We start from the raw sequence: 17,955 nt of genomic DNA, 5'->3' as shown, positions 1-17,955 counted from the left end.
AACTACCTGCCTCAACTTTATTTGAGCATCACACTTTTCATTTTACTAGATATACCTTCAGCTGTCCAAAACCTGCTCTTCCAAGATGTGTTAAAAATTAGCCTCAGAAGACAAAGATCCCTAAGCACAAGTTACTCAGTCTAACTGATTTGAATCAGTTTAACGTTTAATAGTAAGCAAGGAGGATGTTACAGACCATATATTACGACAGACTTCAAAGTAGGGAGTCATGCTCAAGTGACAAGAATATATCACTTCTACAAATGCAGGACATACGTTTATTCAGTATGCTGCCTTTTCTTTTTCACTATCAACAAATTTATCATGTACTTTCTAGTGATTCCCGATATTTTGCTCCTAGTACATATTAAAAAAAAGATCCTAATGTCCTCAAACCAGCCAGATGTGGATTTTCCCTGTCTTTACCACTTCTTATCAGTTTTTTGCAATTTACAATTTTTATTTATAGTGTTCTGCTATGCAGTATTTCTTGTTTCTATTTGTTATATATTCCTTTTATACATTTAGTTGTTCTTACTTCATCACTAGGTAAGTGTGGGCTGCTGGCCAGAGCTTGAAACACCACCTGGTGTATTAACAAATCAAACTCTGAGGGAAAGCAGCATTGCTTATCGCCTAGGATAGAATGTTGCCCTCAAGTCCACCACAAAAAGAAATGTTAATCCGGTGCTGTTGCAAAAACATGAAACTAAAATGTTGTAAAATTGTGTGGGTGTATTCATGCATGTGCGTATATAAATTCCTCAGGAGAAAAATAATGATTTTGATTATTTCATAGTGTTTGTGGACCACAGTTCACGGTGCAAGTTTGATTTTGGACAGCACGAATAAAGAACAGATTTTGCTTTTTTTTTTTAACTCTATACATAAAGTCACAATTACATGTGGTTTCTGGGGGAGGGTAGTTTTGGTAGCTATCACTAGGTACAAGATATGAACAGCAGACAACTGACTAGAAGAGAAACTCAGGTCATTGTTTTTCTATTTTTACTGCAGTGATCACAACTTGAAACACGCAAATCTTACTGGATTAAAAATCTCTCTTAATAAATTATGAGTGAGGTCTTATGGGGGCATATCTCCACAATATATAAAACTCTTCTGATCCAGCACACCAGTAACATGGGTCATATTCAACACATACTCCTTATTATTGTTTCTAATTTCTGTTTTTCTTGAAGACAATAGGCAGTAGAAATGAGAAGCAATTTATTTCACATCCAGAAACAGAGGAGAGTTTGGGAAAATCTGGGGTGAAAGAAGAAATGAAAGGAGAATGGTACTGGTTTTCATAGTGATCATATTTCACAGTTTTCCAGGGCAAGAGGTTAGCTGAATTTCTAGTAAAGCTAATCTTCAGCATTATTGTTTAAAAGCAGACATAGTTTTTCTTCCTACATCCATGGCTAACCATGGCAATTCTGTTCTTTGCATGCATTTTCAAGCAAGGGATAGCAACAAGACAAAGTTTTTTATAATTTCTTTTTAATGAAGTATACAGCCGCAGAGCTACAAAAACACACTTCTAAAAGAAGATTTCCTTGACAGCTTGCCCTAGAACTCCCTTCCAACCAGAATCATAATTCTTTCTTGCCAACACAGCCAGGCTAATTTTATCTTCCTGTGTTTTCAGCATTCCCAGTTGGAAAATTGTAGAGGATGTTGGCAAAAAAATTATCTATGTAAATTCTCACTGTCTGTACTTGCAATTAGGTTATGAGAAAAACCTAAAGACTGTACTCTAAGGATTATATTGTGTGCTATTGTATATAATGGTAAGCCCCCCCCCGCACACACCTACAGGACTTATTTAAACATATCGTGATACCAGTAAAACACACACACACACCCCTTTTTTTTTAATTTAAGTCTGTAGAAGGCTTGCTGGTAATGGAAGTGATTGCATTCCTGCTAGTTGTTACAAGGTGTAATTTCAACATCAGCATCTCTTTATTTACATACATAAAGATTGTAATAGGGTTGTAAATATATTTAACATATGAAGGGAAAACAATTTCTTACAGGAAAAAAAGCATTATCCATAGATCAAATGGCTATTTACTGTTGTTTGAAAGAACAGTTTACGCTATCCACACCTCTGTAAGCACCTGAAAGCCTCTTACATAAGGGAGTCTGAATAGCTTCAACTAAAACTTACTAAATAATAAACTATATCATCTGTTGGGCACCAATCACAAGATACATTTTAATAACTTTCTCCAAACTGAACTAGACTATCTACCTGCTTCACTACTGCACGGTTTTCTAGGTGCCAGCTTCCACAAGAGCTAAGGAGCCATGCTTACGTTCCATCGCTGCAACAGGCGCCTATGGAAGACTGAACAAGTATCAGCATAATGAGAGCTGACACAAGAATCACCACTGCAGAATTGGGTTAAGTTCTCTTTCTGCAATCCTTGACCTTTTTTTTTTTTTTTTTTTATAATCACTTTTAAAATGCAAACTCTATAGGTACTGGGAAAGCAAAGATCAAATAAAAACCTAAAAAAATTTTCAGCAAATCTGTGGAGAAGTAGCATGAATGTTAGATGTTTCCTAACTCTGACCCTTAAAACTGAAGGCCCTAGCAACAGTCAGCAATTTATTTGTCTACACTACTGAACAGCAAAAAATCTCCAACATAAAATACTGTACCTTCCGCAGTACGACGATCTTCCTCATTTTTGGGAAAGAAGACTCTTATTACACCAGTGTTGATATAAATCAGAGGCAAGTTGCGGGAAGTTAGAGCATGAGTCCTCATAGGCTGGCCTGGTGATTTCCTTTTCTCCTTTTGACTCCTCGGCAACCTGGCTTGAAAAATGCTTGCAATTGCATTAAGCAATGGAAAACAGAGGACCACATCAAAGGCCTGGGCAGAGAGAAGGATCTCATGAAGAAAGCGAGGAGAACCATCAGTGTGACCTTCTGATAGCTTATGGAATGTTCTTCGTTCATTTCTTGATATCAGTTTGTGCCGGACATTTTTTGTTACAGCTTTGGTATAAGTGAGAGAAAGAAATCCATGTTGTTGGTGTGAGCCATCTAGAAGTTTTGCAGTTGTCTGTTTCAAGGGAATAAAAAAATAAACAAACTGCTGCAAAAATGTACACATATAACATCCATCAATTGCCACATTTGCTGTTAGTTAAGATGTTTAGGGTTCTAAATTTTCTAATAGCTTTCCACTGTCTCTGAAGAGTAGAAAAATTTCTTTCATAGTTCACAATTTGTCCACAGTGTATCCACACTTCACTGTTTTGTGTCAGCTAAAACTACGAATTACTTAACACTTTTTTCTGATTATTTATGTTGTATGAAAATCAAATCCAATCAGCCAAAACCCCCCCATATATTCAAGAGTCTAAATTTACCACACGTTTTTTTGATAATTTTTTTTCAGACAGTTATATATTTTGATTTCTCCTTCACTTTAGACATTTTAGAAGTAGATCTTACTCCCTTGCATTGTTCCTTCTGTATGTGCAAATACCATAGGTGCTAAAATAATGCTTAGGTGCTGAGATAGCTTCACTCCATCTAAACATGGGTGTATAAAGCACCCGTAGTCAACTAAATACTCAATAAAGAATTGAGCTGGTTTTGCCCTCATCACCTCTGAGTATTTAAAGAGAATAGCTGTACCACATGCTAAAGCACATCACTTAAATAAAGATATATTGCACTGTACTCTAGAAATAGCAGATTCCTTCACTTAGAAGGACAGATTTCCTAGATAAAGATGACAATTACATGCTTAGCTCCCAGAAGATGGATAGTACAGTTTTCATATTTTCTTTGAAAGTCTTTCAATCATAGATTGTGAGTGAAAAATGTAAAAATAGTAACTAAGAAAACCATTAAGTGTAATAAATATTTTGATAGAATTCTATAAGAATGTTTAAATATTAGCTTTAATCACATGAGCACAAATGAAAGCAGCTACATTTTGCAAGTAGTTGCTTCTTTCAGCACCTTAAATTTGATTAAAAACAATTTAATGTAATTAAAACTTGTTAAGAGAAGAACAACATCTCTTCCTTAAAATAAACAGGATACATAGCTTAAATGCTTAAAAACTGGAAGATTTTATGATTAAGTGAATTAAAAAAATTAGTAAGTTAATTTCCTATAAGAACTGAAACAAACAGAGTAAGAGAAAGTATTACCAATAAATATTCATGATGAAAATAAATCAGACCACACAGAACTTCCACTAACATAAAAAGATTCTATACAGCCATTCTAGTTGTGAAGATAGAGAGCCCAACGTCATAACATATAATGTCTTTCAAGGATAAACAAGCAGGAAAAAAGGGGTTAAACATCTCACACTGAGATATTCTGAATCAGCAAGCATTCAAAAGAAAGACTCAAATATGAAATTGTTAATTGTTGTATTATCATAATTATAGGAAGTAATTTTAAAAGGTTGCATAAAGGTATACTGCAGTAATATAAAGTACTTAAATCCCTTAAATTACTAAGTAGATATCATAATTACATGAACAAAATGCAGCATTCAGTACTGTCTTTTACATATTTGGTCTCCAAACATTATTGTATGTGCTCACTTTTAATGTAAATGAATCCCGTTGACTTCTGTAGACTGCTGTTATGTACCAGGTTGTAAGCCATTAACCCTCATTCCATATTTAGTAAAAAATAACTGACAACTGTTTCTAAAGGATAAGAGGGAAATAACACAACTAATATAGTCAATATAAGCAATAAATATATTCAGTAAAAAAAAAATTAGATTACAAGAAACTAAAGCCATTTGATTTTTTTTTTTTTAACTCCAACTGGCATATATTAGTGGAAGCTCTGCAGTAAAAAATTTTAAAAAGATTCTTACAGAGGGAAAGAAGCCAGAGAAATTACTGAAAGGGTCCTGCTTGCTGATGGGTCGAACCAACAAGGTACGTCTGTTCAGCTTGTCAGTACAGGAAAGGAAGACACCTCCATATTGCCCCAGAGACCAAGAATCTTCCCCAAGGCTTCAGGTAATGAACGAAGCATGGAAGAAGGGAAGACAAAAAGAAAAAAAAAAAAAAAATTGCTTTAAGTGAAAAAAATTACATTAAACTTGCACGGTTCTATGTAACTGCAAGATGAAGCCTATGCCATACCTTTTCCTAAAAAGCTGAAGTTCAATCAGATCAAGTAAAGAACTGGTTTAAAACAAAAACAAAAAACAAAACAACAAAAAACAACAACAAGCAAAAAGAAACTTCATAAAACTTTAGGTGGAAGGACAACCTATAGCAAGAGGTCAAGACACAAGAGAATAAAAATATAGTAAAATCCTGCATACAGAAAATGGACTTACCCCTGGATTTTCAGCAGATAGTTTTATTAGAATGAGGAGGATAATGATTACAGGAACCAAGAAACTGTGAACAAAAAGCTGTGCTCATATACATTACAAAATCATAGTATTACTTAGAAAAAGTGAGCTATTAAGTATTAAAATGTGCTTTGTACTACAGTTCTTGTAATCATTCTTTTTAACATACATAAGAGTAAAGAAAAATGTGTTGCTTAAAAAGAATTATTCAGGTAAGCACCTTAGTTTACTAAAGAAATCTCACCAAAAGCTTTTCTTTGCATTGTAGAAATATTCCTTCAAAATGTCCTGACTGCCAGACTCCTCCTGGCCTGGAAGACAGAATGTTCACCTTATCTATTCTCTGCTTTTGGTTTTAGTCCACAGAGATTTAAGGATAGAGAAAGGTACTCTGAAGAGATTACAAAATATAAATGAGAACAGTAACTATTTTGTCAAGTGGAATAACTTTTTTTATTTTAAAGCCTCAATATAACTTTAGCAAAAAGAACACCCTGAAGTTGAAAACCTTTCTAGTGGAGCATTAGGCTTCCATAGCATCTGTGGACAAAGAAGCTTATTAAGAGCACCTAGATACTGGGATTCTAAAGCATCTTAAAGCATCACGACTTGATTTTAAAATATTTTAAAAAATAAAGTACAAATTTTGATTACCAAATATTACAATATGTACAAACAATAACTGCATTTGTAACATAGGTGAAAGAACAGGAATTCAGTGGTTTTTTGGTTGTTTTAGACAGCTGATCAGAAAAAAAGCCTCAGAAATGGTGGTAACTGCTAAGTTGATACTAAATCTCCTTCCTATTGTATATAGGGAACAGTAAGTGTCCACTAAAACCTTGCAGATTGGCTCCTAAGTCAAAATTATGAGTGCTCCTAAATATTTTAGTCTTTTTCAATGCCAAAAAACATCCTGAAGCTTTTACCTATTTTTTTTTTTCCCCTCTCAGGGAGTAACACAACAACTATTATATTTTCTCTTAATTTCTGTCTCCCATAACGGAATCTGTTGATCTGTAATGGCAAACGTTAACACAGTTGATCAAAGTCTACACAGGCTCTCTCTTATTTTGTCAAGACTAGTGTGCTCATGGCCAATATGAGCTAGAAGGCGGCACGTGCAATCTCTCTACAGAACCATGCATCTGGGTGCTAAATGATTGCAGTCACATTGGTGCAGCAAACTGTTCAACTAACAAGACTTGCTAAAGTTGCAAGACTATATATATAGTAGGCCTAACTACCTACCCTAAATGTACATAATATTGATGATATACTGGTTGACATTAATTACTGAAATTTTACTTAGGTGTGTCTGAGTAAGATTATGCTGTGTCACACAGATAATCAGCTTAGTTCCTTGCATTACAGTGTTGCTAAGCCACAGCAAAAGAAACATTGCAATTTTTTTAGAAACTGCTTTTTAGTATCTAAGAGTATGGTACCATAAATCATTAAATATTGGCACTTGTTAACACATCATGAAGCAATATTTAAGGAATTTCTCATTCAAAAGTTCAGCTAAAATAGCAAAAAGTTCAGCAAAAATCAAATTATTTTTGTCTAATGGACCAAGAGCAGTAAGTGTGAAAAAACATTCTCCTGATCTGTAATTATTTCCATGTATTTCTCTGGAATCAGATATAATTCTGAGAAAGTGTAATTCTGATTTTTATTACTTACAAGGTTAAAAGCATTTCACTGAAATTGAACAATTAACTTAAATTCAAGTTAAGAATTAAGAAAAAAAAAAATGCCTGCTGCCTTCTTTCAGCCTGAAATTGAAGCAGAATAACTCCCAAGAATTACCTGTTTTTGTAATGGTCAATATTGAAGCTTTCTATTTTACATTTGATTTTGGTATAGACATCCTGCATATCCACTGAGGCACTGAGATCTTCTAATTCACTGACAACACAAACTTCTGCAATAGTCAAAGAAAATCAAAATAATTATGTTATTAATCTGAAAGTTGCAAGTTTTTAAGCAAGAAATATCTCTGAAACACTACATTTTGTAAATAGGATGATGCTACTTCTACTCAGAGTTTTTTCATAAAGCACTTTTTGATTCAAATGTCACACCGATAGGAACCAGAAAAAAATTCTAGAATCCAAACTTTTTTATACGAAGAGAGACTTATATATGGGGCTTTTAGTTCAGGTGTTCATAGTATAATTCCTGAAAAAAATGTAAAAAAGGATTTGCCAAGATATTTACTCTAACAATACTCGAGATTTCTTTCTCTCATGTAATTAGTTTTTTAAAATCAAAGGTTCAAGTATATCTCCTTGAAAATTAGTTTTAATCACTAGTCTCCTTACTTTTTCGCATTTCTATGAGTAACAATGTTAATTGCTAAGCAGCAGTGTTTCGTAACAAAAAAATAAATATTTGAAGTCTTGCAGTACATTTATAGAATCCTAGTTCCTTTCAAACAATTACTGTCAGGATGATAATCCAACTTTATTCTCAAAGATAAAAAGAGAAGCTGTGTACCACACATATTTCTCTTTTCAACACAGACGTTGAGACTTCTGTGTTGAACTCCATATTAAACTTTCTATGACTTTTAGAATTATACTATGATGATTATGTTAAATTTCAATTTGAAATTACCAATACAAAACTACATGTCTATACATGGACATAGACAAAACATACTATTAAATCATATCAAAATGAAACATGATTGCTTCTAAGGCAATAAATGCAGCACTCTATTAAAATACCAACTTATTCCCAATTTAATATAATTATCTTGCCACATGGAGGGGGAAGTTTATGCCAAAGAACAACACTAAATTCTGATTACATGCACTAACCTAACTACAGCTTGTCACCCTAGTTTAAAATATAGATCCAACCCATTATTTCTACATTACAGTGTTTAGTAGTGTCAATAAATGCTCTAAATAGCTAATACTGTACTGTAAAATAATGTATGGAATTTAAAATAGTATAGTAGGGGGAAAAATGCTGAATACCTGTGCCATTATTTCTAGGATCAGGAGCAAACAATTTTATAGTAATTTTTGGCAACATCCACTGCATCCATAGGCTGACACGTCCACTTGAGACTCCAATATTACTTGTTGTTTGTTCCAATGTAATGGAGTCTGAGAATGGGGAATCATCACCACCCTGAAGAGAATCACCCTATGAAACAGATGTAATAGCTGAGGAAAAAAAATATTGCTTTTCACCACTTCTCTTTTTTCTTCTGTCTAGACTGATGTAGATGCCCAAACTATAAACATATAAATACAGACTCACTGACAGTATATTTGAATTAAGCCATTTTTTAACATCAGGAAAAAAATAAAACAAAATATATTCCCTTTTTCTTAGGTAGAGATAATAGACTTTGGCAAAGATTGTAGGGTAAAACTGTAAGGTTCCACAACTTTGTTCCACTTCGCATAGTGAGCTTTCCTCATTAACTACACTAATGAAATACTATCATCAATTAAAAAACACAGGCTGATAGGAATATTCTGAGATGTAATGGGAGATTGAATAAGCAGGCTTGTGCATATCTGAAAGGCAAAGGAAGAAAGAGTTGTTGGAGGAGCCAGATGAATAGACACCCAGTATGGTCATAACACTTCTATACTACATACATGCTGGATTTGGTCTTGGTGTTTTTTCCCTTCTGTGTACTTCCCTGTAACTGCTTGGAAATATGATTTCCTAAAATAATGGCCTTTTGTAAGAATTGGAAACATTTTAGTTGCCAGTTCTAAAATATTTCTGTTATTTAAAAAAGGTGATAGTCACTTGTGATATTCTTAAATATATGATCTGTTGACAAATGAGCTTGTAGAAGCTTCTGTGCTATCAATAATCTCTATTCATTCCCAAAACATTAAGAGCTCAACAAAGAAGACACAAAGGTTAATGTTTTTAAGAAAAGAACATGACAAATGAAAGCTTTACTGAAAATCCTGTTATGAGGGCTTATCAGAGCCCCGCAGGCACGTGCTGATAATTCTTGATGGCACAACTAAAATATTTACCAGCCATAGGACTTCATCCTGCTCCTTTGCTGGAATTTACAGCCTCCAAATAGAAAAGGAAAGATGCAAACATGTAATTGCTCATCAGCACGTAGTGTTTACAGCCTATTAAACTGAATGCAATGGACACATAAGTCACTGATGTCAACCAGAAGCCACTAAAAATCCACCAGCATCTTCATTTGCAGCTCCACTAAGTATTGCAAGTTTTCTTCAAGCACAAAAGGAAAGGAACAGTGTATTGTCACTTTGATCCAAGTTGTTTCTAAGATTTACAGACCAATAAACACCCAAAGTCTTAACTTAAAGTTTTTAGGGATTAGCAATTGTAAATTATGAGGAACAACATGTTTGGGAATTTTGAGATTTATCTAACGACTAACCAAGATGATTTATATGGAAGACACGCTGGAATCGGACCTGCAGAGAAAGCATTGCAGTTTGAACCTATTTTAACCTGCAGGCAAGAAATGACAATGCACTCTCTTCAGCTTCAGATGTCCCAGAAACACTTACTTTCAGTAGCAAAATTTAAAATCTGACAGTAGTTGGCTCATTCTTCCGTCCAAGACTGGAGAATGTGAGTATGGAAATTCTGTTAGCAATCTATTTTCTGGATGGGTAGAACTTATCCCAAAACAAATGACACAGCTCATATGGAAGCATTTATATTGATAAATCACATTTTCAATCAACTCAGGCCTACAGTTTAATTATAGGATTTCTATCATGTATACACGTTCTCTTCTCACCAACCTAACTGCAGGAGGAGACAAGACAGGTCAAAATCTTATGAAAGTTTTGCACACAATCCACTCTGACTTTGGGCTCTCTGATATACACCAAATGGAGCAGGTGACATTGCACTTTTAGAATTTATTGCATAATGAAGAATATGATTACCTTTACCACTTTCTCTTTCAGAGAAACACAGCTTCTGCTTCACACTTTCAACTCTATGTCACTCAGATTAACATTTATTGATTTTTTTTTTTTTTTTTTTTTTTTGTCCCAGCAAAACTCTTAGAGGACACAGAGAGAAACAGCAAAGATACTTGATCTGTGATGCAGTAACCTTTACCCTTGAAAAACTCAGTGATAGCTACTATAATCAGTAAGTAACAATCTACATTGTCAATAGGTGACATAGAGAACTTACCACTCCAGATATCCATTCATGTGAGGAAGGGTGAGCTTGTGCAACTAACTAACGTATGTTACTGGAAAATAATACCTAAACACAAAACTACAGTAACTGGACCAGTTCAACAGATGTAATATGAAGTATTGAAATGAAAATTAAGATTCCATTCACCTTCAGTTATCTATGGGGATGGTGGCTTTGCATTAATCAAAATGCATGAAAGAAAACAGGAATATTTCTATTTCTTTTTATATTATATAAGGCATTATTGCTTATAGCTCTGATCAGACTACTCATAGAGCTATAAGTGACCATCTTCCGAAAAACTGTTAGACTCCAGAGGTGTAAAAAGTTAGCTGCTATTAATATGAGGTTTCTTAGTGCAGTATAAATTTCAATCTCATCATCTCACTTTTGAAAACAAATGAAAGGAAAAAAAAAATCAGGCCATAGCTCAACTAAGACAAACATTCAGGCTAAGTATTGAGGCAGGGAGAAGGTATATAGCACTGTAATGCTCATTCCACAGTAAAATTACACTATTCTCAATAAGAATAAGAAAAGAAATACCTTCCTCTCATCAATTAAGTTTTAAGAAAAATCAGTGGTATTTCCATAACATTATATATAAGTATAAACTTACACAATTTTTGAAAATATCATCGCTAGATTCAGTTTAGTTTAACAAGCTGCAACATGTTTTATGCACTGAGAAATTAGATTTTGCTTTATGAAGTATCATTGAAATGACGGTGGGCTTTTGCTTTTCAGATACCATTTGTGAAGAGGAAGACATAAAGAAATGAGTCTAATTCTAGCTTTACCATGGTTGAAGACTAATAATCCATCTAATGGTGTCTTCTCATTATGAATGTAACTAACTAGTACAGAATTCCAGTATGTGCAACACTGCCTATGTACAAATCTGTGTTGATTGTATTAAAGAGATCTGCTCAAAAGAGAAAAAAAAAAAAAAGGCATCATGAAAAAAAGATATCCTGGCAGTTACTTGAATTCTTGAATTAAAGCTGCTGTTTCTAAAAATTAAGTAGTTCAACTTTGTAAACCTCTAGGATTAGAGATTAATGCTATCATTACTAATCATCAGTGGCTGGTGAACAGCAAATAAGAAAAATGCCTTTTTTTTGCAAAAGAGTTCATGATGAAGAAAATATTCCCTATAAGAAGTGTTTCATTAGTGTACAGAAAGCAAGTGCTGTTATAATTGGGAAGATTTCCTTAAATATTTGTGATAATGTGTCAAGGAACCATGGATATGGCATTAGGTAACAGGGTACAAGTCAGACTGAAAAAAAAAGATATTACTCGTCAGATTTGTGAATGCCATGCAGGAATGAGATCACAGACCATGAAAGACAAACAACGGAGAGTTTCAACCTGTTGGAAAAACAAGTAGCTTAGCTCCAAGAGACCTAACAAAAGGGTAAGAAAATCACGTAATACTGACAGTACTATGCTAGCATCTGAAATATGAAAAAGCAAATAGGGTAATAAAGTGGAATGCATATTATATATTCGTCGTCCTATGATAGGTTTTGTCTGTGATGTCTTTATTCTACATAAATCTTCTAGATGTCTGCTATAAAATGCTTGATCACTTATTAATGGGGGGTGGGGGAGAGAATATAAATGAATGAATGAACAAACACAGAGCTGGAGGTACCAAAGACCTCACAGAAACAAACTGAAGAAAACTAACACCTACGCTTCAGTCTGAATGAAGTTCTTGCTCTGTAGAAAAAAGCTGCACTTAGAGGCCTATCAATTAAATACTCCATAAAGGCAGAAGAAGTGCAATTAGCCCAGAAACTAAGACAAGAGAAACATGTTTCTCTCTATATGAGACAGACACGTACAGGCTGGTCTGAAGTAGCTGGACAAGGACGAGAAGGGTATGTGCAAGATGAATCAGAAGGAAAGAACACTTGCCTGTGTATGTAAATATTTATTTGCATGTACGGTGGAAGAAGAAGAAAGCTGTAATAACGGGAGTTAAGGAAATGAATTTGGAAAGAAGATTCTGAATGCAATTACAGAAGACAAGTTACAGAAACAAGGGATGAATGGATGAGTCTGTTGGTGAGAGAGCTGGTAACAGAGCATAGAAGAGAACAAGCAGACAACCAGAGTTAAAGAAGAAAGAGCTATATCTGGTTCCCTTCAAACAGACCTCCCAGAGGGAAACTTCCGTATACCATTTTATCCACCAATCTTTATAAGACCTTCTCTCTTTTAGAATCCTTTCTTCCTTGAAAGGCTCTTAACTGTCACCAAGTTGTCAGTGTGTTTAAATCAGTAACAACTAGCTTATAAATTACATGGGAGAAAGGACTTACTCAAGGCTACTTTGTTTTTTCAAAAAAACTTCAGCCATACACTGCGCCTTCTCACCTTTCCTGTTTCCCTCCTTGTCCTTTCTCTTTTGAGCATTTCTTCTCCATTGTGTTCTCATTGAGCAAAATTCCTTACACAAAACAACCTGAAATCCCTCTCCAAGCCATGGACTTAACATGACCATCTTGCTTATATAATTTGTTTACTCTTCCTTCTTCCATTTTTCTCTTACATTGTCAGCAAATTCAGATTATTTAATGTAGCAGGACCTGTCGCCTGCTGTGTATCTAATAATATTTAATGATTACCACGGTAGGACATCTAATTGGAGAAACCTCAGATAGTTCATTTCTCTAAGATGCATCCAATTCCAAAGCAAGTGTGACACAGTGGACATATGGCACCCAACCAGATGGAAAAAAAAAAAAGGGTGGTAGAACATGCTAAATAACATGTTCAGGGCAGAGGTTAACTCCTTTCTACCAAACTGTGACTCATATTTCGTATTTGCTTCCCCAGGAAAATCCTTTCTGCCTCCTGCCAGACCTTTTCATCCAAAGACTCCTATCTCTGAGTACTGTTTACTAACCATGCCTTTGCAAGACATTTCCTATTGTCTTCACAAAAAACTCTACTCTCTCCAGTGGCACTTAGTTGTCCTACAAGGCAGCACTGACAGCAACAGGAAAGTAGGTGTCTTTTCAGCACTGTAAGCAAAACTGGTTTGTTTCTTCAAAGATGCCAGTGCATCCTTCCCCGGTATGGGGAAAGAATTAAAATTGGGAAATGGCCTTGCAGAGTGTCAGGCCTGGAAGTCCCCCAGCATCTGAAAGGATGTAGGCAGAGCAGTCCTTACAGCTTCTCCTGAAACGGCAGGCTCCATTGGTAGGACAGTGGTATATGCCACAAGGCAACAACCACCCAGCCATTTTGCCATTCTTTGACTAGCCCTGTCCACCCTCTTCAAACACAAGCCTGCCTCTCCTCTATCTACTCTGCCTATTTGTAAAGCTATAAAAAGCAGGAGCAAAAACGTATCCTTCCAGAGCTGGAAGGAACACAACACTTTGAGAATCCTGACTCCCTTTTTAATGAGTCTTTTTTTTTGCAAAGTTCTCATTCTGACACCAGAGAAGCCTCATCCTATTTCACAACTTGCAATTTCACACCATCAGCATGGCATCAGTTCTGAGCCTTTCAATTTCTGCCAATAAATTCCTTTCTTCTTCTTGTTTCTTTCAGATAACTCATCCAAACGGTTCTTTGACAGTCTGCCTTCCAATAACTTCCCACACCTTCATAATTTGCCTTTGAGAGATGTCCCTTAAAGATGACGCTTCTGTGTTGGAGTTTCTTTGTGTCTGAGATTACTTTTATCATCAAACCTCACACGCTCTAGAGACGTTGGAATCAACAGTAACTTGAAGCAGGGGGGATCCCTTCAGCAGGGCAGCTCTGAAGGAAGGAACCAGCCAAGGACAATTTCCCTTAGCTGAGATCCTCAGGTGGATTTCACAGGGTATCAAGAAATTGAAGCCAATTAAAGGTCAAGGAAAGAGAGAAACAATACTTATTTAAACCTGATAATACTGAATTACAGTTCAAGTCAAAGTTCAAGCCAATGTTGATGCTCTGTGGATGGATTTTGCTCTCTACTCTTTTAATTCTATAAAAAGCATTTCCCCCCTCCCCCCTCCCTTTTTTTTTTTTTTTTTTTAGAGCTGGAGCATTTTTAAAGTTCTTTTTATACTGCAGGCACACTTAATTTGCCAAATAGTAACTTACAAACTGTAATGGAGGGGGTGTGAATGACAGACAATCTCCTCCCTGCCCTCCATACACACCCTCATGCTCCCACCGGACATGTTCCAGAATGTTTTTTGTATGAAAATCAACTTTATTCTAAAATTTTGGCAGGTCTCTATATTTCTGACAGTTAAAAAAGAAAAAACAACAGCAAATTAAAGGGCTACAGTTAACAGCAAATACATACTGCCACCATGGCAAGTTCTACATTTTATAATTTGGTTCTTTTATTTTCATAATTTAGTGTGTTCAGATGTTTCATGCAGTTTAACAACTTTTTTTTTTTCCATGGAGAGCTGTTTTTGTTTAGTGGTTTGAGTACATAGATAACTTTGTTCTGTAGAAAACTAAGGCTATCATTTTCCCACATTTTTCTTTAAGCTTATTTTTCTGAAGATACTAAATTATGTACTATGCCTCTCAGATAATCAGCCAGTTGATAATTTTGGCACAAGTTTACTTATAACAGTATTTGTGAGATACTTTAAGAACTGCATTTATCTAGCATAACCCCATACATATATTGTCGTGGTTTAACCCCAGCTGGCAACTCGGCACCACATGGCCACTTGCTTGCTCCCTCCCACAGCAGGATGGGGCGATGAGAATTGGAAGGGTAAAAGTGAGAAAACCCATGGTTTGAGATAAGAACTGTTTAATAATTGAAATAAAATATAAGAATAGTAATAGTAAAGATTGTAATGAAAAGGAAAATAACAAAGAGAGAGAAATAAAAGTGATGCAAATGAAAACAATTGTTCACCGCCAATCAAACAATGTCCAGCCAGTCCCTGAGCAGTGGCCACATGGCCAACCTTCCCCCTAGTTTTATTGCTGAGCATGACATATCTGAAATATCCCTTTGGTCAGTTGGGGTCAGCTGTCCCAGCTATGTCCCCTCCCAAATTCTTGTGCACCCCCAGCTTACTCACTGGTGGGGTGGGGTGAGAATCAGAAAATACAACAATGTGCAAGCACTGCTCAGCAAAACATCCCTGAATTATCAACACTGTTTTCACCACAAATCAAAAATGCAGCCCCATACTAGCTACTATGGAGAAAAATTAACCCTACCCCAGCCAAACCCAGCACATATATAAAAAGCAAATTAACCCAGGAATGTGCAATGAAATTTAAAAGCAGAAAACCCTGAATTTTAGGGAGTATGGCTGTTACCAACTTCCAAGCCTATTATATATATGAAGTTTACAAAAACCAAGAGTTACAGGTACAGGCCCAGATGGATCATTAGAATCGGCTTCCTCATTTTCTAAATACATAATGGAATAGGTCATATATCTGATATGCTATAACCAAAAAATACACAGGTGAGGAAAAGAGGCCAAGGTGCTTGCAGTTTCTGTTACTATTGCTGGAGCTAAGCATTCGCTGGCATCATTCCAATGTTTGTGCTTATGCTTGTCTGATTTGCAGGTATTTCTCACACTTCAATTTCTGTAGCGTGCAAGGTGGCTTTATTAACTCCTATTCAAATTGTGTAGCGCACAACTGCATAGATGTAGAACAAAACTTTATTTAGTCAATGCACAACTAAGGACTACGCATGCATGTATTTCTGGAAGTGAACTTGAAAAAGAAAACCAGTCCTTGAATTTCTAGGAGTCAAACAGACAATGTCGGTGTAAAACAACATTATCAGAAATAAAGGAACTGTGAACCTTTGGACACAGCCAGAGGCAGAATAAGTTGGGGGTCAGACACCTTGCACTGCAGTTCTGTATTCAAGTTACTGCATTCCCATCCAGTATTCCGGGTCACTTGTGTGTACTACCACTTGGACTAGCTAGCTTGACAGTATAGCTAAAACTGCATTAAGCTGAGGCTTTCGGCGATAACTTCTTCGGTTTGCAGCTATTCCAGCTGCAGAGCTTATCAACAGACATCCCCAGCTGCTCAACAACATGTCCGTGCCAGGGGTTACTGGGTTACTGGCTCCACCCATCTCCTACTTCAACAGTTCAATGTGAACATACTATCTAAATTTTTTCTGCCATTCCAACACACGTAAATGGTTGAATTGACCCATTCTCCTTCTCAGTGGCAGAAGCACTGCAGATGCTCCTTTGAAGGCAGACGTTGCTATATGGCTATCCTTTGGGAGGTGAAAAATGAAGAGATTGCATTTCTTAGCCTTCTGTTAATGGTACTGTAATCAGAAACATTGGGCAGAGTCACAGGGCCTGAAAAATCTCATGGGTCTGCAGTAGCTTTTTTTTTTTTTTTTTAATGAGCTTAAATTCTTAAAAAATTTTTGCAGTAAAAGCCTTAAGAAACTGAAGTGAGAAGAGAGACTGTGCTCTTGTTTCTCATCCAGTTTCAATTTTCATTTTGGATTTGCAGCACCCAACGTGGTATTGTTAAATATATTTATGCATTAATTTTCTGCCCTGTTTCCAGATCTACAGAAAAATCAAGCCAGAGACAGAAACCCTGAACTATTTTCCCACAACTTTTCATGCCAAGTCCTAAAATATACAATTTAATTCTTTCACCAATTGTTGCAAATTGACCAATATACTGAGTTTATTTTCTTAGCAGAATTTATCTTTGTTCATCAGGAAGATCCAAACATATGAGGCCTTCCTCCTTGGCCTGCCTAAAGCTCAGGGATGATCACAGTTTGGCCACACTACTGCTATGCCTTATCAAAATAACTTCTGCGTTCTTGCTTAATCACTGAGCTTCCCCAAGGACTAAACACTTCTACCACTGTTTGTACTTAAGTAAACAGTAACAAGTGGCCTGTTATAGTCTGTACTACCTTTGCTTTTGCTGTTCCAAAGGAGGGATGGTAAAAATGATTAACTGTTTCCACCCCTCCAGTACTTACGACTCTCACTTATGCTTCCCTGTCTTACCACCACCCAGACTAACATTCAGTAAGCTAGGTAGCTTTATACACACAGGACTGTGGTGCTCACTACCAACTTGTCAGCTTGAAAAGAATTACATGCAGCTTAAAATATAAATCATCCACAGATCACATAAACAAATTACTTCTTTTGCTTTTTAATATAAACAGTTGTGAGAGTTTGCTTTCTTCCAATTCATTTATAGCAAGCCCGTTGCAGCTGAAAGCAGCTTTAAAAATAATCATTTGTCTACCACAGAACAAAATAACACATTAACTGTAAAATCTCTAAACTTAAAAAAATGTACCTGTCGCTGCAAAGTATTTTTGGTCAACAGACTTCAAAATTTCAACATTTAAAAATATAGGAACATATAAACAAAAT

At 35.7% G+C, this 17,955-nt stretch overlaps 1 protein-coding gene across 8 annotated transcripts in view; it reads right to left on the bottom strand.

Moving 5' to 3' along the window:
• The window catches only part of VPS13B (vacuolar protein sorting 13 homolog B), a 485,377-nt gene that overhangs the window by 195,482 nt on the left and 271,940 nt on the right, over positions 1 to 17,955 (bottom strand). For all 8 annotated transcript variants that reach the window (XM_049818749.1, XM_049818740.1, XM_049818775.1 and 5 more), the window contains 4 exons: positions 8,362 to 8,533; positions 7,184 to 7,298; positions 4,880 to 5,021; positions 2,677 to 3,085 (listed from right to left, as the gene is read on the bottom strand). In XM_049818749.1, coding sequence (XP_049674706.1) covers positions 2,677 to 3,085; positions 4,880 to 5,021; positions 7,184 to 7,298; positions 8,362 to 8,533 — 838 coding nt within the window. The remainder of the gene's footprint in view (positions 1 to 2,676; positions 3,086 to 4,879; positions 5,022 to 7,183; positions 7,299 to 8,361; positions 8,534 to 17,955) is intronic.

Source organism: Accipiter gentilis, chromosome 2 (assembly GCF_929443795.1).
Source record: "Accipiter gentilis chromosome 2, bAccGen1.1, whole genome shotgun sequence".
NCBI classification, from domain to species: domain Eukaryota; kingdom Metazoa; phylum Chordata; class Aves; order Accipitriformes; family Accipitridae; genus Astur; species Astur gentilis.
The sequence above is the reverse complement of the archived record's forward strand: the minus strand, read 5'-3'. Positions and strand labels throughout refer to the sequence as shown.